Below are 21,754 nucleotides of genomic sequence, written 5' to 3'. Positions count from 1 at the left end.
GACAAACTGGTGTGGAGAGCTGGCAGACAGGTGATCCTGCAGAGAAAGCAGACAAAGTAACACACTGTTAGCATTTGGCTAACTTTGGTGAACTGAAGTGAGGCACAAGAACAAACTTTATGGCTCAACGGCTCAACATTTGGGTAGCAGGCAGATGTGCTTGGTCGGAGATGATGAGCAGGTGAGCAGATAGAGAGAGGGTGACGGGGGAAGGGAACAAGCAAACAGACAGACAAAAACCAAAACTCACCAAGTACACCTCACTCGCACTGAAAGGCTGGAAATAACAGCCTGTGTATAATACAGGAGTTTGAGCGTTCCATTGCTCCATTGGTTTGAATCAGTCGAGATGCCTCTTTTTGTGTAAAGCATTGCAACATACATTAAGCGTACCCTAAAAGAGGATGTGGTTTAAATAATGTCTTAAAATATGTTTGTTGCTGATTAAGGCCGATTTTTAACAGGAATGTCTGAGGCTTTAAGTTTTGATCTTGTGTGCTAATGTCAAATGTAAGTCATCACGTATAAGGGATTTAAACACCCACATTATGACAGTAAATGGAAACGCCTTCACTCTGTAATTTACACTGTAAGATAGGCCTTTACAGGCCCAGTGTGTACCTAGGCTGTGGACCTTTAACATCACTTTAACAAATCAGTCTCTATTTCAGTCTACCCAGAAGTCGTTGGTTATTGATGTCTGAGCCTTCCTGGAGGATTAGCTGTAAGAAAACAGATACATGACTAATCTGAACTTTCTCACCGTTTATTGTGAAACCAGTTACAAGCACACATTGACTACGGCAGCCTGACAACTCAGTAGCATAAAATGGCATGAAGAACAGGAAACGGTATATGACTATTAGTACTCACATGTGGTTTGTATATACAGTAGCTACTGTAAAAACAAGATACCTGTGAAGTTCTGGGTAGATTCCCTCTAATCACCGCTTGTTGCAGGTCGTTGGTGGAATACAGGAAGCAGTTGTGTTTGATTTCAAACGTGATTAATCTCCTCCATCAGGCAGGTTGATCATCCACACATGCTTTCCTCCTTCACCCTATGTTTTGTTGATCATTAATCACCATTACTGTTATCGTGACAGTTTTATCAGTGAGAGTTTCTCTGTTAGATAAATTGCTTTTGTCAGCAGTGTCTGACCTGCATGCTCAGGAACATGTTTGTCAAAGGTTTCATGCAGTATTACACTGACCCAACTTATTTCTAGTCCCAGACTCTTACCATATAACTGCATCCATCATTGTTTTGTTATATGTTTTTGTTCTATTATATGTCCAATATGTCTATCTTGTTTAAAAAGTTTCAGTGGCGATTCATCCGGACTTTTTCACTTTGCACAGCCTTGTTCATACACATGGGGTTGGGATAACCTCAAAATGCTTTATAAACTGCAGTCTCTTTCTTTATCTGTAACTAAAAGAGCTTCTCTTTAACTCCAAGTCACATATTTGAAGGGCTTTTGACTACTAAAACAAAGAATAACTTTGCTCCCATAAGCATCTTTCCCCAGAAAAGACAGGTCCCTGCACTTGAATTAGAAAGCAAAAATCCACTACATTTTTTGAAACCTATTGAAAAGAGCTTAGTGTCACTCTCTTGTGGGAACCAGTAGCACTTCCAGTAATTATTATGTTTCCCTCAACATTTCTGTGTATGTTTTCAATAATGCAGGCTGAGGTTTCCCGTTTCCCAGATTACCCTTTGATAAACCCTCACAGAACCGCAGTGTTGTCTATTTCAGTTCCAGAAACTCGGCTCTCTGTCTTCCTTCATGAATTTTTCCATGAAGGATTTTTTGAATATATTTGCAAAATGCAATGAAGACGTTAAAAGACCGGTTTGTATGATTTAGTGGCATCTTGCATTGAAGTTGCAGATAAAAACTAACTGAACAGCACTTGCATCTGTATTTTGACGACCTGGGAATGAGAACCGACTGTGAAGTGTGCAGGTGAAACTATGGTGGCCCCATCAAGAGCCAGTATTTGAATCCATGGAAGGCTACCTGCGGCTTCTGTAGATAAAAACAGCTCCTTATACTGTAAGGTAACACAATGATTACTATATTCAGGTGATTATACACCAATATGTAACCACTGCTTTCAGCACCATTAGTGGATTGTAAGTCTGTATTACAGTTCAGAAACAAGATCATGTCTTTTTGCTAATGTTTTGCGGGTGCTGTACAGAGGCTCTGCAATTGACGTCACAGTCTCAAACAAATGACACACTGGCAAGCAGAAAACTATTCTTTTCATGATAGCATGTAAAGATTATTACTGGCTGCTTAGGTCATTTCCTGTGAGACAACCTTATAAAGTAAATTTCCACCATGCCAGACAAAGCTGCACTAAAAACTGAAAGTTAAACTTTAACATATTCTTTTCAAGTACACATCACAGAGATTTCTATCAGCCTAGACAAAAGCATGGGAAGGAGACGTACACTAACACAGGAAGAACCCTTGCTGTAGTTAAAATCTCCAAATCAGTGGAAAGCTGGCACCATTTGCAAGCTGGGTGTAAGCGCTTTCAAATTGGCCCAGGTTGCTATATCCAGCTGTCGCCTACTAAAGTTGCATGAGGACACATGCTCAGTTATATGGTATGCATGTCTATAAGCCTATTATATAAAAAAAAAACATTATGAGGAACTGAAGGGGCTCAATGTTGAAGGTCATGGCGTACTTCCACGATTTCTTAGAAATTATAGAGAAGTGGGAGACAATGTAAGTTTATCAACTTACAATAGTATTTTAAGTAGATATATTAAATGCCAGCATCATGTGAGACCAAAAGCCTACAATAAATAAACATACTAACAAGCATCATAGCAACATCTCTCCCACAAGTTCACATTGGCTTCAACCTTTGACCTTTAAATTTAAAATGACAGGGCTTATTGTGTTTTTGCTTTGCTATTATCAGATTACAGTATGTACTTTATAGTTTAAGATTTATGCTACAGTATTTATTGTGGAACAAATTACCCAGTGTTTACCTATTCTACTGTGGCACTGTATATATTTATATCTCATTCTGTGAGAAGAAATTCAGCCTTGAATGAATAATCAGTTTCTGTCGGTCTTAAAGTGACGTGTCCCCTTTATCTCACTGTAACACTTTGTCTACACTACAAAAAATCCCCTTCTTGATCATTATAAAGAAATGTTCTAGTATTAAACAAAGTAATTTGCCACTGGAAAAAGACAAAAATCATATATATATATATATATATATTGATATAGGATTTAAAGCCAGGCAAGGACTATTATGACACATTATCTGAAACTTTTGAAATGTTTTTGACTTGACAAAAAAATTGACATGGGTTCTTCTTTGCACCTAATGGAGAGGAGCTAAACAAGGAAAATGCTATGCTGCAAGCCATTGGAAGTCGGAAGTCAGTAGACCCAAGTGGGTTTTCCAGACTTCTGATCTAAATGCATTACAGTGCATCTGCTTGGGTAAAAATGCATATTTTGACAGTTCTGTTGCCTGAGGTTGTTTTTTAAGAGTTCTGTGTACAGTGGTGTGCAGCATAAGGGTTAGGGTTAGGGTTACTGAACCCCAAATTGCTCCCGATGCACAGCATCGTGTGTGAATGTGTATGAATGATTTTTTCTGTTCGATGGACTTTGCCAATCACTGAGTGAATGTGTGTGAAAGGCTGAATGTGGCACGTAGTGTAAAGCACTTTGAGTGGTCGGAAGACTAAGAAAGGCGCTATACAAGTACCCCCCCCCCCCCCCCCCCCCCCCCCCACCCCCCCCCCTGTCCATTTACGCATATATGAGGCTTATGATTACAATTCAGGGACGATGCATCTAAATTTGGAACAATTTGTTGTGACATTGCTTACCTTCAAATACATATATTTACATATGAAATACCAAATTCCTGTTCAAAGACTCCCAAATGTCTTCCAAACTTTAGATTTTACATTTGATGGTACACTGTAAATCCTGCCGAACAAGTTTGTTATGTACCAACTTTGCGAGCCACACTGGCTAACATTAACTCTTGACACTCTTGTTGCGAGACCCTCGTGTTGACCTTTAACCTTTCACAAGACTGTAGACACTGTTAGCAGCAAAGCTTCAGTCAACAATTCATAACTTTAGAATCGCACCATTAACCGGTTCATGTTACATTAAGAGCCATCCACAGGTCCGTGTACTGATGTAGTTACATTTATTACGCTAAAACTGATTTCCGACTTGTATCAGTAAATCTTTACACCCCTAATAGTTATGGTGTAGTGTACATGGAGCGCGTAAGAACTTTGATCGGTCAGCTTGGGCTGCTTTTTTCTTATGTCCAGCAATGATATACAGTGATATACAACAAAGCCATCACAGTCTCTGCAAACCTTGTGTTCCCTGTGATTGCTGCTCTCGCAGTGAATGATTGAATGTAAACATGAATACTTCCTATTTAATGATTAAACAGCAATAGTCCTCCATTCAGTAGTAAAAAAAAAAGGGGGACCTTCTCATCACATCAAAGTGACTAAAAGAATGTAAACACTCAAAGAATGTGTTTATGGTGGTGATATGAACAGGGGAAACCCGGTGCAGAACTATATAAATCAAATTCTACATCGGAGGCCTCTACGTCAGAACCTGAAAACATTCCATTATACTTCGCCCTTTAAAAAATACGTTGGTCAAATTGTTATTTAGTTATTTTACAGAATGTACTTTAAGTCAAACAAATAACTTGTGCAGACAACTTAACCAATTTCAACAAAAGACAGTAGATCAGTCGTGTGTCTGTAATGTTAGTGTGACAACCATGCAATGCACTTGGTAGAGTCATGTTAACAATTATGGAGTTTTTCTTAGAGTATTGATGAATCCTAAATATGTTTTCTTGCTGTAAAACAGTTTCCAGTGTTGCTAAACTTATTTTAAGATATTAATGCTTTTCTTGATTGTGGTTCAGACCTTCCTCATTTTGCATGTTTTGCATTGCAGCTACTTTATTTGGGAAGGTGTTAAAATTGTAATGAACGCTTCGATATTGGGTGGTTGGATCACTGTTGACAGGAAGAAAGAGCACAATGGAGACAGATAACTTTCTCAAGCAGCAATTCAACAACGCATCCTCATGGTGACTGAACTATCCGATCAGGAGCTAAAGAGACTTAGCCTGAGGTAAAAATGTGAGGGAACACCAGAGGTAGATTCAGCAGAATATTGTAATTGTTTTAATGGTGCACATGTAAAGATTTAAACATGTAAATGTGTAAATAATAACTGTGTAACATAAATATGTAAATAGTTTACTCAAATATGTGAATTAACTTCAAAACGGTACAAAATGATTTCAAGCCACTGACAGAATCTTCCAGCTTGTTAAGAAAATGGTCCAAATGACTCGATACGATGGACATGTTTAGAGTGCACCTTTTCTAAAACTTTCTCTGCCTCAGTCATTTATTATGCACCATATGGCCTCAAACCAGCTTATTTAGACTAGTAGTTCTTTGAGGAAGTAAACTAACTGGAGCTCTTAAATGCTAGAGGAAACAAGAAGTAACATTTAAGCTGGGTGTCACTTTATGGTGCAATCTCTAGAGCTTATTTTTCTGCTGTTGCTTTTTAAGGGGGGAACCATATCAGAGTCATATCAACATTCTAGTTGTTTAGTGTTACACAGAACAGTGGGAAAGATTGTTGGGAGTTAGTGATGATTAATCTCAGACAAACAAATAAATGCTCGCTTCCCACAGCTTCGCCTTTCTTGCGGTCTTCAGGGCTTTCCCACCCATTTGTTTTCAGAAACTTAAAGGGCTTTTCCACATATTACTAATTGACAGTATTATCACATATGTTATGATGTTGATGTGCAGTGCCTGACATGAGAGGTATTACTGTAAAAGACACCAGTAAGGTTTTGCTTCACTTTTTAAATAATTGCCAGAATGGTTTTATTTAATCAGATGAACAAAATACAATTTCCCCTTAACAACATTTTTTAATTATTACAAATTATCTCAGGACCTGAGGTACTGAGATAGTTTATATGATAAAAGCCAGTCAGAGATGTACTTTTTTCTTTAGTCATTGAGTGATTTAAAGATTGGACTTGCTGCAGTGAGTTACAAGCAGGGTTTGAACTACATAGTGGCTTTTTGGGGAGCTCTATTTTCTTTCATGTTACTAACATGTCACGTGTATGGAAGTCCCCGGCCATTGTACTGTTACTCCAGACACTGTCAATAAATTTGAATTAACAACAATGTATAGGTTACTGTTTCTTAATCAAAGAATGCATTTATTAATTATATATATTATTTATTATAAGACAAAAAAAAAAAAACGCTTTTCTGCTTCTGCACAGTCCTGCAAGAATCACAACTCACACGGTAGAACAATAAAGCCAAACATTTGTTAAACACTGTTTTGGAAAATGTGTGCTTTTTAAGGCTTTTACAGAGCCTGTTATCATGTATTAACATTATCATCTGATCTCTATCAATGTAAACTACTGCGAAGTAGTATTTGTTTTAACCTGGAAGGAGTTTGCATAAAGTATCATAGGCATACAGGAACAGCTGTTTGTGGCTTGCAGCATGCTCTCTCTCTCGGTGAGTGTGTGTCTGTCTCTTAATTCACTGTCGTTTCCCGTCTACACCGGGGGCGGGGAACTGAATTTGGGGCAGAATTTACAACAAGAAAACGTAAGCAGGCTAAGTGGCGCTACCTAAGTGGCCTTTTCTGTCTATCTAGCTCCTTCCCCATTTCAGAACCATGGCTAGTGCAGCTACTGCGGCTACCCTTCAGGGAGCTTGTGTGTGGACACACACACTGTTTTTTCAAATAACATTTAATCTTAATTGCCATATTTTATTATTATTTATTTAATTTTAATGTACAGAATATATAACCTGTAACACAATAATAAACAATGTTTTACCTCCTCATAAATGTATCAGAGTAGGCTTCCAGGGCTCCCCTTAGCCCCTCAGTAACCATGGACCATGGTCTGAAGACATTTTCTGTTTCTGTTTTGTCTGTGTTTGAAGAAATCATCGGCACATCAATCACTGATTTGTTCTGTGAGCTTGCAAAGATAATTGGTTGTCATCTACGTAATATGATAGGAGATTAAATGTTTGGAATAATTTGACTTTATGGAAGCATGGGAATATAAAATAGAAGAGTCCCAAGGACTGAGCTTTGTTCTCTCAGATGCATAGTTGCCACATGTGAAAAAGTAGCTACTGTTCTGTAGATTGGACTTGAACCACTTTAGGACTGCATCTGAGAGTCTAACCCAGTTTTTCTGTCGTATAGTAGTATTGTATGATCCAATAGAAGAGACTAATAGTATGTGATAGGGAGATCACTACTTTAAGTTACTTACTCAATAACATCAACATTTGTTCTCCTGTGCCCAATGTATCAGTCCTTTCTGCAGCAGCCATGGTTTCAACTCTGTGCCCCTTTGCATATATAATCTATAAATGCAGGAATCTTGGCTGCCCTTCTCTATCAGACATTTTTATTTTGATGGTTTTGTTTTTTGTGCCCTCATCTCAAAGAAATGTTGCATCTTAGCTGTATTTTTTTTATATCAAAATAACACAATTTTGAATCAGTTTTGTTTTCTACCATTATTGTCATGCATTTAATTTTTTTTTTAATTCTGATGAATTAATTAAGATATTATATGAATTGTATTATAATGAATAATCCCGATTTGACCTCATTTGTATGTGTATGTTTATTTTGTCTTGTTATGTCAGCCCCAATGTTTCTTATGCATAAAATTCATAAATAAATAATATGAAAAACAATTACCATTGATAACATTTCTGATCATTTTTATTTAAGCTTCATTCAAAGCAGCCACAAATGCTTCAGCTACACTTGCATACAATTATATTCACTCTTTACGTATAAAAATAATGGATGGCAAACACAAGAGCTCTATCACCCTAACCCTCTTAGGACACAACTTACCTCGTTCTTAAATAAATAAATTAAAGATCTCACATAACATGTTTGTAACACAAAGATTTGTTATTAGCAGGACCAGTGCCACATCGGTGTTTAGCTGCAGACATAGGACGAGGTAGATATACTGTAGCCAAACACTTTTTATAATACCTGTGTTTTTTTGTTTGTTTTTTAAGTTTAAGTGCCAATTGTTCTGGTTCTCTCTCTGTTTTCACTCCCAGAAATAAAATATCTGAATTTGAGTTTTGCGTACCCAAATTTTGAAATTGGAACTTAAAGAGTACAGTTAGATACCAAAAGGGGTACCTATTACTTCATAAATGTACTTTAATCAGTACATCTATGAGGTGGGTACGCCCAAGAACAAAAACCACGGATATTTTTAGAGTGAACAGACTTCTTTTTAGTTTTTCTCGTTATTAGATCTGCATTATTTTACATCGCATTGTATTACTCCTGTCAATCACCTGACCTGAAATGAAGTGTCCTCCAAAACATTTTGCCTTGCATACTTTATTATAACATGTATTCATTTTTTTTGTTTGTTTTTGGTTACACAGGACTGGTCATTTCAAGCTAGGTGACACAATTAAGTTTGAATTGTTTGGTCCATTTCAGAAGAAACCCAGCAAAAACTAAAACTCACTAAAAAAGGATTGAACTGTAATTAGCTAGATGCAGATGTAAGTAAATTATCTATTCCTCTAATTGACTGTATTGGCAGTGCATCTGCAATAGGGCAGCATTTTTTTAAATTATCATTGAACTGGTCAAACTCTTTCGTACCTAGAACAAGATATTTTCTACTGAAACCTACTCCGCCATAAAAACTACATGCACGTCGTTCCTTGAAGCACACAGCTCAGCTACATTAGAATCAATTCTCTGCAGCTTGTTGTGTAGTCTGTCACCGGCGCTGTTTGCTCCTGCTTTGGTCAGTATATCTGGAAGTTGCCGAATTTGTTTCGCTGTGGCTGAAGCGACCCAAGCATTGAGCTGTTCATTTAAAGCAGAGGTGCTCAGTCCTGAAGTTCCTGCGTGTCTACTGCCGTCCTTAGACGGGAGCTTTTGCACAATTCGTCGCAGCCGCCTGATGGGAATTTGGTGATGGACGAAGAAAGTGGGGAGGATTTCTCTGAGGTATTCGGCTCCATCTGCAAAAAGATAATAAATAAATAACTGATAAGGAAAGGCTAAAAAGCACTGACCTGAGAGCAAGGCAGTAACAAGTTCTTCAGAGAGGACTGTTAGCTTGGCATGGAGCAGAACCATTTTAATTACCACATTTTTACAGGTTTAATAAAGGACGTGGAGAAAAAGTCATTTAAAACTACTGCAACAAAGCTTTTAAATACAATTAAGAACAATCTTCAGGCAACTTGAATGTCAGGGGGTCTTTGAATTCAACACTTTGACTTGACTTTGAAATCTCTATTTGAACTTAACGAGTCATTATGTTGAAAACCACACCTAAGGCTTCAGTCTGCAAAACCTTAATTCAGATAAAAGCTTTTTCTTAAGAAATTAAGTGAATAATACGGATCAGTGGCTTCCTTGAAGTTTGGAAACTGACGTAAAAATGAACGTGGAAAATAAGTGTTAGTGATTCAAGGTGTGCTTGTTTTAGTAGGTGGAACAAACATTAACAACCAGACCACCAATGTACCCAAAAACATGACATGCCTCTTCATCCGTTCCCTTTTTCTTGTACAAGGTTTATAAACTGGTGAACTCGCCTCTTGAATTGTGTTCTTCGCAGGTCGTGTACATGTTGTCGTGCCAGGTGGAGCCCCTCACCACCAGGTGCATCCCTGCAGCGTGGCAGTGTTTGTGCTCCGTGCAGTTCTGGTGAGAAGAGACGGTGTCGGAGAAGGTGCCGTTGGAACAGATTTGGCACACCGTGTCCTCATCAGCCGTACCTGGAGGAAACATGCATTTGTTTAAGATAAAGGATGAAAACAACATGTTGTCCTGACTAGTAAGACAGACTGCTTCTTACTTTGATGAAAATATCTGTCCCAATTGTCTGATTGGCAAGAAAAAGTCCCTGTCTCCTGCAAAGCATCAAACTCTTCTGAATCAAAGAGAAATGAACCAAATTTCAATTTCAATTTCTGTCACATTAACAATGTTGCTGGTCCTTAAGTGGGCTCATTAAGGAGCATGGTTCCACAGATTTCTATTCTCTAAATAAAATAATTTGTGAACACTGTAAATATAAATGTAGTTACCACTGTTCTGCCTCTGTGTGGCAGTAAATCCATCCTGCTAGAATGGAATGTAGCTGCATCCATTCGGATCTAATGCTGTTCAACTCAACCACACTTGTTACAACCTTTACACGTTTCCTTTGTTTGGTTTGAAGTTCTGATATCCATAAGAAGATAGAATTGCAGTTTTAAGGACCAAAAACAATCTCAATATAGTTTTACATGTCCTATTTCATAGTTCTCACTGGGGTTCTAGCAAGAACATCATTTTAATATTAATTAGACATTCTTCAGATTGGTTTTCTGAGTAATTAAACTGTTGCCTGGTGACTGTTTACTTGTTAAGTGTTTTGACACATCTGCTTTATTATAAAATACAAAAATGAATCTCATATTCTGTAATATGAGACGTTATAACACCAATGGGAATGTATGTTGCCCTGGCAACAGGATTGCGTTAGTTCAGTGGTTGGAGCCACACATGCTTGTGAAGTCCTGCTTATGAGTTATAGTTCAAATACAGAGAATAGGCGGATTTTGGTGTGTGAGGGACACTATGGACACCTGAGACAGTTAGAAATATGAAGCCTTATTAAATAAACGTATTTAAACACTTTAGACACAATTAGAGTTGCCACAGTACAGAGAGCATACAGAGTCCTCCAGGCATTTTGGGTATTGGAATCATTTCTTTAACATACAGAAAGGAAATGTCAAAATGTGTTCTGACATGTCTGAATGCTGTCAGAGTCGACAGGAATATACAGAATACATATGTGAGCTATATAAGTTAGAACATACTTCGGGAGCGGTAACCTACCTTGGGTCAGCACTCCCTGCCCGGTCGGACACCGGCTGTGGGGCAGGCACTCCTCTCGGTCCTCCCGGTAGTAATACCCCTGTTTACATTGGCACTGGCAGTCGCTGTTCGCCGTGCACGCCGTCTTCACCACCTGGTTCTGGCCGCACACCCCGCAGCGGAGGCACTTGCTGATGTGGTTCCACAGCTCCGTGAACGAGCCCGCAGGACACGCAGCGCACTGGCTGCGTTGCGTGGACGTGCAGCGCGCCAGCAGGTAGGTTCCCGGGGGGCAGCGGTCGCACTCCACCGGGGTCCCGGTCGTCGGGTCCGTTGCTTTGAAAGTCATCAGCTGCGAGGCGGCGACTGACAGCAGCGCCGCGGGAAAGAGCAACATCAGCCCCTGGAACATCTGGATAAAAGGGGGGAGGACACAGGAGAGGACGGGAGGAAATGGAAGGGAATACGGTGTTATTCCAGGAACTGATGGGACGTGAAACGAGGAAAGATGAGAGAAATACAGGAAGATAGAAGGAAAACAACCGGGGAATACAAGAACATGCACTCAAGCTGAAGGTCAGTCAGAAATCCAAATACATCGATCTGAAAATACTGAACACTGGCATTCCTCCCTATTCTCTAGTGCCCGAACGCCTGTCAAATCTAATGATACAGTGCTGAGTAGCTGGTCTCTGTGTGGCCCCCAGTACACTGAGAGCTGCACGGAGAGCTGGCCCCAGGCTGTGCGCCCCTCCAGCGGCGCTGCCCCCGGACTTACCATCGCTACAGTGTTGTATCTGCTGATGGAGGGTGAGGCGGTCTGTCTGTCTGTCTGTCAGACGGATGCTGCTCTGTCCGCTCCCCTCTCTATTTATTATCTCTCACGCCCTTCAGCTCGATTCATCAGTTAATGCTTTCCCGGGAATGCCATGCTTCGTCATAAATATGGTATTTAGAGTCATCCTTTTTTATTGTCATTAGACCTACTATAGTTTTTTTAGATTTCCAAAAGTGCGTGTTCAGCGCGTCAGACGTGCAGTATTCCCCCACTACAACCCTCCGCTAGTAGTCCCCTACGTGCTGTCCCTATAAGGATGTGTGTACTTATTTCTCGCAATTTAAAAGTTACCGGTATTTTCCTCATGAAACGTCATTGATCGCACTGAAGAGGGAAATGGGAATTTCAGTAAACGTGTGAGATATTCATGTTGGGCTGAAGATTTGTAGATATTTAGATTTTGAAGTTATTTTTTAATAGTTATTTGAAGTGGAATTTAAAGCAGATACAATGCAGCCTAATATATATATATATATATATATATATATAGTGTGTTCTTGACTTTTACCACAAGTTGTTGAGTTCAGCCATCCAAGGTCTAACTCTTCACTCTACACAATTCACCTTCAGTCTGCTTCTTCTTGTTTTTGTCCTTTTTTGTTGTGACACTGTGTATTTAGGATCCACCTGTACACCTGGGTGGGTGGTGTATCCGCGCACACATGAAGTTGATAGGTTACCATCGGTTCAGGAGCAGGGCCATGCCTCCTCCCAGACCAACCTAACAGTTGTCATCTTCCTCCTTCTCCCCTCCACATCCACATCAGTTCATCTATCCTTTACTTACGTGAAATATTGTGGCGTGGCCCTTGCTAGTGAATTGGTCATTTAAGTGGATTCTCATTCTCACAGCCTGGAGCAGATGGTTTGATGTTAGTGTGTAAAACACAGTCTATTCCAACGATGCTTTCCATTCCTAAGTTTCTCTTCTCCCCGATGCCCACTCTGTATCTCAGTGCCAAATACTAAAGAAGTGAAAGAAAAGAAAGAGGCTCTGCCAACTTGGGTTATTTCTTGCTTTCAAAGGATAACATTGAGCAATAAACATTGGCACACATACAGTTATTCTGTGGTTTAACTTGCAATTCTGATAAAGGAGGTAGTAGTAAGACACAGTTATTCCATAATTACACATGGTTTCAGAGTACTGTATAATTTGCATCACTCAAAATGATGGAAAATAACTGTCCTCAATAGTAAATACAGTCTTATTTCAATACTTAGTAGCAGATTGCAACCAACTAAAACCCGCTGACTCAACCAAGCATGACGGACAAACTACAGTGGAGCCAGTGATTGGTTTGTCTTTCTTAAAAAGACCCCAAACAAACAAAAACTTATCTCATCAGAAAAATGTGAAAAATGACACTTGAGATGCCGGGCTGCTGCAAGGAATTCTGGAGGCCCAACACAGAACCAATAATTGACCATTGATCACATGCTGAGGTCTGCTTATGTTGGTTTATAAAACAACTGACTGCTGACATCTTGTGGAAAAAAGACATTACTGTTTAGTTCATCATAAATAAGTGAAATTGATGAAACATGATAAATAATCTTTTATTTTATCTGGAATGAAATGAAAATGAGTCCATGAGTAAGATGTCAAATGAGGTTAAGTCAGGATTCAATCTGGATGTACCCCTCAATCAATCAATCAATCAAAAAAAATAAACATTTAAAAGTGTTACAGCATTTATTTTATGGTACTGAGGATTATAAAATAATGGAAGCTTTGAACAAAATTTGACAAATTTAAGTATTTTCTGGTCCCTGAAAATAAAGAAATTGCAGTTTTTTATTCAGTCTTACTTAATAGTTGTTTTTTTATAAAGTCTTCCTTGAAACTTTGATTTGAAATTTTAACTTCTGCAAACATCAAAGGAAATATGATATCATTTATATAAAAATGAGAAACAGTAGTGACCCAGGAATGGACCCTTGGGAACACAGCCTTGGCACAATCTTTTAATCATCCAGCGCAGCATTGGAAACAACTGCCTGACTTTAGGAATGCTGAAACCTTTGAAGTTTTACATTCAGACTAAAAACATTATTTTCAAGCACTTTTAATTAATTAACGTTTCTAAAATCTAAAGTCCTATTATTTTTTCATGATTTTTTAAACCTGCACACATTGAATCTGCATGAAACGTGCTTCATCAATAAAACTGCTTGCCCTGCCTTAACTATTTATAAACTGTATCAATGAGACCTTTTTTCTGCAATTTACTCAGTAAAGTGCACGTGATGACTGTATATAAACCTCTTAGGCTTCAACTGAATTCACAGTTGTCAAGCACTGCAGAAATTCTGTTGGGATCAAAATTTTCAGAAGAACAAAGTATAACTTTATTTCGTTGTTTAGTTTTTAAAATAGCTTTTGCCATCACCTTTAAAAAAAAAAAAAACACTGGCCAATCCCAAAACCTTGAAACCATGGTTGCGACTAATACTTACTTTTTACGACTGACTAATCTCCCAATTTGATTAACCAATAAATGGTTTAGTCTATGAAAAAGAACTGTGAAAAAAAGCACATTGAAATCTCCCAGAGCCTCCCCTTCCTCTTCAAGGTTACACTGAGCTTTTCCAGGCCACAATGAGAGAGGTAAAAACCTGGGGGTGTGTGGGTTCAACATGATGAATATGGAAAGAAAATATGACACAATTTGCCACAACAGCACACTGACGTTTTTTCCTCAGCTTAAAGCTGGTCACATAGAATCTCATATTACAGTGCAATCTATTTCTGGAACGCTGCTGGGCTGGACAGGCTCACTGAGAATGACCTGTCAATGACAAGTATACACGCCCTAAAGCATACCCTGCTATATTGTCTATTTTACTCTAAATGAGACGATGCATGGGTTACTTACAATGTTTCGTATGGCGAAGAAAAGACCACATCTGAGCAGTTTGAGAACATAAAGAACGGTCATTTAGAAAGACCAGTTCGAGCTAGGAGTAATTTCTACGGGGAGTGTTGCTACAGCATTCGCGTTTATGAGGGATTGACACGTTTAACACGAGCTTGTGTGGTGCGTCGTGGAGGCTTGCACAAGTCGTTGCCGTTGACGGCAAGGTTTTGTCAGAGAAGAAGGACTGGCTGGTGCTGCACACAACTGACCGTGTCTTGAAGTTTAATTACTGTGGCTGTCGCGTCTTACTTGCTTGAGTGTATTCATGGGGAAATAGTTAATTTTTTTGTTGTTCGCCAGAAGAGAATGAAGAACACGAATGGATTGTGGGTTTTCGCCGACAGACAGTGTTCACTGGGGCTGAGCAAGTCATCCTTCGACTTTGTGTGGTCACTGTTCCTGCCCCGCCGTGGAATCATCTTAGGCGTCTAGCAGGCGTTATTTACGCTGAGTGAGCAGGCAATTTTCATGGGGGGATGCTTTGTGGGTTGTGGAACTGAAGAATGGATTCAGAGCTGGGTGGTAAGAAGATATGTGATACGAGCTCACGGGTAGAATGATGTGAATGAGGATGGGTCACGAGTTTCTTTGCGATCGGGATCAGTGTTAGTCAGCCAGGCGAGCTGACTGCTTGTTGCATGCGGGACAGGCAGTCAGGAATGGTTACTGTAATCCATCAGTATATTTTAGGTTTAACCCATGAGGTCAGGTGTAATATTAGTTATTTATACCAGTGTCTGGGTGAAATAGTGCTTGATTCTGATTAGGCTGCCTCGTCATAATGAGTATGAGCACACTTAAGTAGTTTCAGGGTGGAACGAGGTTCGCTTGCACCATTCTAAATGAATGAGAGCCTGGACATAAACTGAATAAAAAAACAAGATCTGAATATTTTATAGAATAGTATCTGGGACCACCTGGGTAGCAAAGTCCTTCAGTGTTGGCTCATCCTGCTGAAAGATCTCCTTCCTGAAAATCTTGACTTGTGATTCGTGGGACAATGGACGTGAACTGTTAGTAGTTGCTGGCAGATACCTGGCTGCGGCATTATCCCCCTCCCTTTTGGTGGATTTGAAGAGTTCTGCAGAGGGGCCAATGCCCAGGCACCAAGGGGTCTGAAATTGGGTTGGAAAAAATAAATACGGACCTCAGCTGGGTGTCAATCAGGGTGCTTACGAGCGAGTGCAAAATGTGTCATTTGAAAGTTTTTGGAACAGATTAAATTATTTAGGAGCAGTGAAAATATTGTTGCAACTGAGAACTTGAAAACTAAAAGTTAAAAAACTTGAATTTTTTTGACTCGATCAACACCAAAGATTTTGGCGTAAACCACTGCGGAACTGAGATACGATATTTCTGAGGGAGCTGCCTGATTATTGGCTTTTCTTTGCCGATAATGCGATTATGTCCGTATTTGGTCCAACTCTCATTCCGATACCGATATCACCCCGTACCGATATATGCCAGGCGTGTTTACACCAAAGCACTGTTTAGGTTAACAAACATTAACCATATCTGCCTAGTTGTGAGAGTTAACAACATATGCCTCGCATTTCATTGTGATGCCCCACTGGGCATGCCATACATAAATGCAACATGCGGCTTTCCAAATGCCTAAACACTGTCTGTTGCCCAAAAATAGTATTATCGGACATCCCTACATATTTCTATTCCAACTGAAGATTGGTTGCAAAACTTAGATCTGGACCCATAGTGGTCACCACAAATACCAAAAAAAAAGAAGGTAGAATTTCATGAATTTCAGTGTGCATGGTGTGGGGTAATTGAGGGGAGTGGGTGTGGCCTGTCAAATGTTTGCTGGTAACTCAAAATGTCTCTGAGCAATCCTGATTCAACACACTGTAGGCTGTGACTCACTCGGATTTTAGAATCACAAACGTAGTTTTCGTGATAATATGAATGTTTTGTTCTGTGAGCCATGCTGGTTGCTCTTGCTGTACACATTTAGACTGTAAACATCCTGGAAAACACCTGCTGATGTCATTGAACTGTTTTGTATGCAATGGAAAAGGTTATATATATAGCTGAGCTTGAGTTGTCCCCTGAGATTGGATTCAACAGTCTCCAAATAAACACCTAACAAGTGGAAACCTTAAACTGTAGATGAATGAAAAGGATTAGTCCGACTGCACTTAACCTCACTGTGTAAATACTGATGGCGTGTGTTCGACATCACTTTGAGCCTTTTACAGATGTTGTGTGAGCAGCTTGCCTGCATTTGCAAGAGACAGAGTGATTTGTGAAAAGCCTAAATTGCAACAGTGAGGAAGTGAGAAATATAATTTTCCTGGGAAAAGATTATGACAAGTCCTTGAGATGGGAAGTTGTTGGAATACACTGAGGTCATTCACTTGAGAGGCAAATAAGAGGAAAAACATAATAGTGTGACTACCAAGTCAGAGCTAGACTTAAATTTCAATGTCTGTGAATGTCAGTGGTAAAGTTGCAGATTGCAACTAACTGAACAGCACTCACAGCAGTGATCTGGGATGTAATAATGTAATAATGTCCTGGCACATTCAGAATAATTACCGCTTGTTCCGTTATCATTTAACAGGCGGCTGTTTGAATATGTATATTTAAAGAATTAATTTATTATCATAAAAGTGCAACAACTAGTTGACTAGGTTGAATGGGGCAGCCCTAAGGATTCCTATATTAGGATTCAGACATACCTATGAATATTATATTCAATTTCTGCCAATAGATCCTCCTGAATGTTACAAACTGGACCTCTAATACTGATGCATCATCATGACCAACATAAAACAACAAGACCATCAGGCAGAAGATGGGCTATTAGGTATTCTTTATGGGGTCAGATTCAGTCAGATTCCCCTAATATCTGTAGACACACTACCACTGAATCAACACAAAATAAAAGTTCCTTGTAGGGGGCTGTAATTTATCCTTTTTGCAAAATTATAACTTTTTGTTGTATATGGCTAAAACATTTGATAGCCATTTCTACTTCTGCATATGATCACCTTGTAAAATTCATACATTGTTAAATATTAAGCAACATATTAAGCAGATAAAGTTAGTGTCAGTAATAATAATCAATGTAATGTACTGTTTATAACATATGGTATGCAATATGGAATATTAAAACAACATTGTTCATAGGACTTGAACTTATAACGGAGTATTTTTACTACTTTTACTGATGGCAGAGGATGTGAACTCACGAGTGAGCTGTGACTGGCATTGGTGACTACATGATTATTTTACTAAGCTGTCTCATCTCTCCTTGTTAATGTTTTACAACTGACCAATTCACAAAGGAGTCCTCTTGTCTGCCTCTAGTTTTGGTCTTACTTTCTCATTACTCATTACTGTCTCATTCTCACTCCCACAGTCTACAGTCAAAGCAAATCTTCCAAATTAGATAAATAACCATTGTGATGAGAGCAACATGAGCCACACTGCTGAGAATAAAGTGTAATGACAGCTTTAATCATGGTCATCCTTGATGTAGGAAAAGATGGTTGTCACAGCTGCAGTCACTGAGTCAACGAAATGAGTTAAAGTAACCCCTGTAGTTAATATTATCTTGTCCCCTGTCAAACTTTCCAGATTTAGCAGAAACCTTATTAATATAAACATAATCTCAGTGATTTACTAACATAATGCACACTAAGACCATTCTGAGTACAAAAGACTAACCCTGAATTCACAGCATGTGAGAGACATCTGCAGTGTGTAAATGTTCCTGAATCATCTGTGTGATCAACACACACCCCAGGTGCAGCTGTCTGCACAGCCCTGGAGGTGCTGGAAGGATAGTGGCTGAACCAGCAGAGAAATAACAGGAACTGAAAATATTTTGTAACTAGGCAGTGTCAGGCTTTGGGTCAGGCTTATGGCATTAGGCCCACTGGAACATGCTGGTGACTGGTTACGGGATTTGGGTTAGGCTCAGGAGGGCTGAGAGCTGGCCATGGGCATGGACAACCTGCTGGCACTATCTTGTTAATTATAAAAATAGCAGAATGTGTTTTTTTATGAAGACTTTTTTATGAAAAAAAAGTAGTTGAGCTAGCCTCACCCTCGCGTGTATAGGAGAAACTATGTTTGCTGCAAAACTCATGAAAAACTCTGAAGGCCCTATCAAGAGACAGCATTTGGTTTGCCTGTTCAGACTCGTCTTCAGACTCTGTAGAAGAGGACCCTCTCCCTCTGGAGATAAAATCGTCTCATTCTAATTATACACCAATGAAAACAAACCTATGAATATTATGTCCATTTTCTGCCAATTGATACAATACAGTATTCACTATGAGCAGGTCTGTGAGGCTGAACTCGTAACTAAATGCTAACATCAGCATGCTAACATGCTCACAATGGCAATGCTAACATTCTGATGTTCAGCAGATATAATGTTTAACGTGCACCATCAACGTGTTAGCGTGCTAACATTTGTAAATTAGCGAAAAGCACAGCTGAGACTGACAGGAATCCCAGTTTGGTCTTTAGTATTCGAAAATGAAATGTTCACCTGATGGTAGCGCTACAGGGAAAGTCAGAGAATCATGGGTCATGATTCATCATCATCATTATCTGTATCAAATATAATGGTAATGTGGTTAAATTAGGATTTGTTATGTGGGCTGGCTTTGTGGTTTTAGGGTTGAGTCATTCTAAATACTGTTGACAGTGAGCAAAGCTACAGATGATAACAAGTGTGCACATTATTAAAGTAAAAATGTGTGTGTTTTGTCATAAACCAAACCTATTCCTGAATCAATGATGCTTTTACAACTGGTTTTTTTTTGTCCTCAGAGCTTAGAGTGAAAACACAGCGGCATCCTCCATGGAAGTTTGTTATCGGACAGCAAACAGACCTTTACTGGGAACCTGTTTAATTGCTTGCTGGAACTGACCTAATTGTCTGTAAAAGCAGAGGGTTGCCGTGGAAATCCCATTACTGTAACACATTTATTGCACCTGCAGCCTTTCAGCAATTTGAATTGCTGCTTCATGCTTGTTCATCATCTATTCATCATCAAAAATACATGCATGCATCAAACATAACAATCACAAAATGAATAATACATATATAGTTTTATAGATGCATGACTTACTCCCAGTTCTCCTTTAACTTCTTAGTATACTCCTTACTGATATAGTTTTAAAACAAATCAGTATCAACGCATATATGACCTACACACTGATATGTATGCCTGGCATAAAAAATGCTGAAGAGATTTACAAAGATTAGAGAAGTGTAACAGGAGTTTTGTTTCTTTATTTTGGTAATAATCTAATGTGGTGGTAAGGATGGCAGGCTGCGAGTGTTTACTATGTAGCGAACACTAGCTGCAGTTATGAACACTGTTTATATGCGATGTGATCTACAGTTCGGTGCTAATGCAAGTGATGAGTTTGTCCACGGATTTAGCCTTTTAATAGGCAGTCTTCAAACTTTTCTGCTGGTTTTAATTTGTTCAACACTTCAATTTCAGCTTCGTTCAGTTTTCCTTGGACTTGTTTGAAGTTATTTTTTATTTTCCTACTGTTTATTCCTCCAATGATGTTGAGTTATTTTAAAGTTTGTATAAGCAAACAATAAACAGAGGTCCAGTTCAGCCTTGAAGCCATCATTGTCTGGGAGTTGAAAAATGTACCAATGCATTTACTTCAGTTCGAGGTTACACGAAACAAATCGTTTTCATGGTGCAATTTCTCTTTGACTGGTTTAAGAATATGTTTTTCAAATTACCTCTCTGCAGATGGTATTGTTGTTACCCTAACAGGCTGTTTGAGTTTTTTATGGAACATTTTCTTTCGAACCAATCATAATCAGAATACTCGGCTCACAAGAGAGTGATTTTAAACACGCTCTATGTCATGCAAGCTAGCACTGTTAGTTGTCAACCTGGACCTTATTTTCCCATGTTATTGTGTCGAAATGACTGCTGGGGAGCAGTATTGAGGGAGTCCCAAAGCCTGCAGCCATGAAATGGGCTACAATGTTATCCTTGTAGGTGTCTGAAAACAAAGAAAATGACCTTCCAGAGAAATGTTTTCTGTACTTTTTTACTTGACTTGGTCTGTGAAATCTCCTGTGGGGGCATAGGATCACAGCACCCACAGGAACACCAGCAGACTCCCTTGAGGCAACCAGTTCACCCTCTTCTGCTCTTGTAGAAGCTCTTCGTCCTCATAAGTGCTGGAACATGTCCTCAGAGACTGTAACTCAATGATTCTATTCTAAGTATAAACACCTGCTGATCCCTCAAACCTGATTCCAATTACCTCACAGAGACCTCACTGAGACCAGCAAAACAAGAAGGCACTGTGCTTTTTGTTGTTGTTGTTTCCTTACTAGCAGCACAAATTGGCCTCTCCTGCTGTGCTCGGTCTACTCTCTCAATGACAGAACAGACACAGAACAGATTCAAGACACAAGAACATTTCTGTGCAAAAAAAAGAAAGAAAATAAAGTGGTTACTGGTTCTCAAACTAAACAGCATGAACCAAAAATTAACTACATTAATTTAAAACCACACAGTACTATCAAAATACTACAACATGTAAACTATGACATTGCTGAAATGCCATTTAAATGTAAATTAAGGGATGAATAAAGTGAAGTCTAAGTCTAAGTCTGAGTAATATATTAATTCACCTCGGATAGTTTATCTCTCTGTGTAAAGGCTTTTGAAGACAGAACAAAATCATAATAGGATGTGTGTTTGATTTTTGTTAGCAAACCTGTGAAAACTAAGAAAGAGGTCTAATTTGTTGAAACCCTTACCTTCCTCCTGCAGCTCAGTAGCTCTGTCTCTCTGCAACTTCGTATCACACCATCGATTCAATGGGGTCAAAAGATCCTCGTTTGTTTTCTGAAAACTACACAGCTCTTCTTGTTTAATCCAAAACATTTTCAATAAAACTGTTACATTCAATTTATTGGTGCAAAATCTGATGATTGTTCTGATTTTTTTATTGAAAGTGACTGGTACAGTATG

At 39.0% G+C, this 21,754-nt stretch overlaps 1 protein-coding gene across 1 annotated transcript; it reads right to left on the bottom strand.

Annotated features, from left to right (window-relative positions):
- Nucleotides 1-8,436: 8,436 nt before the first annotated feature.
- LOC118343031 (tumor necrosis factor receptor superfamily member 6B-like) lies at nucleotides 8,437-12,036 on the bottom strand. Its single transcript, XM_035681750.1, has 4 exons — nucleotides 11,779-12,036; nucleotides 11,022-11,412; nucleotides 9,728-9,910; nucleotides 8,437-9,145 (listed from the first exon to the last, which is right to left on the bottom strand). The coding sequence occupies exons 1-4, from the start codon at nucleotides 11,779-11,781 to the stop codon at nucleotides 8,805-8,807; spliced, it is 918 nt and encodes a 305-aa protein (XP_035537643.1). The 5' UTR covers nucleotides 11,782-12,036; the 3' UTR covers nucleotides 8,437-8,804.
- Between the last annotated feature and the right edge of the window lie 9,718 nt (nucleotides 12,037-21,754).

Source organism: Morone saxatilis, unplaced genomic scaffold (genome assembly GCF_004916995.1).
Source record: "Morone saxatilis isolate NCDOM2014 unplaced genomic scaffold, NCSU_SB_2.0 Contig9, whole genome shotgun sequence".
Classification (NCBI taxonomy): Eukaryota; Metazoa; Chordata; class Actinopteri; family Moronidae; genus Morone; species Morone saxatilis.
This window is presented reverse-complemented; position numbering and strand designations above follow the sequence as displayed.

What these genes read in the sequence shown, in the direction of transcription:
- LOC118343031 (XM_035681750.1), bottom strand. An exon ending in GCAGGGAGTGCTGACCCAAG is followed by an intron (nt 9,911 to 11,021) that starts GTAGGTTACCGC and finishes TGTTTCCTCCAG; the next exon opens with GTACGGCTGATGAGGACACG. An exon ending in CGAAGAACACAATTCAAGAG is followed by an intron (nt 9,146 to 9,727) that starts GCGAGTTCACCA and finishes ATCTTTTTGCAG; the next exon opens with ATGGAGCCGAATACCTCAGA.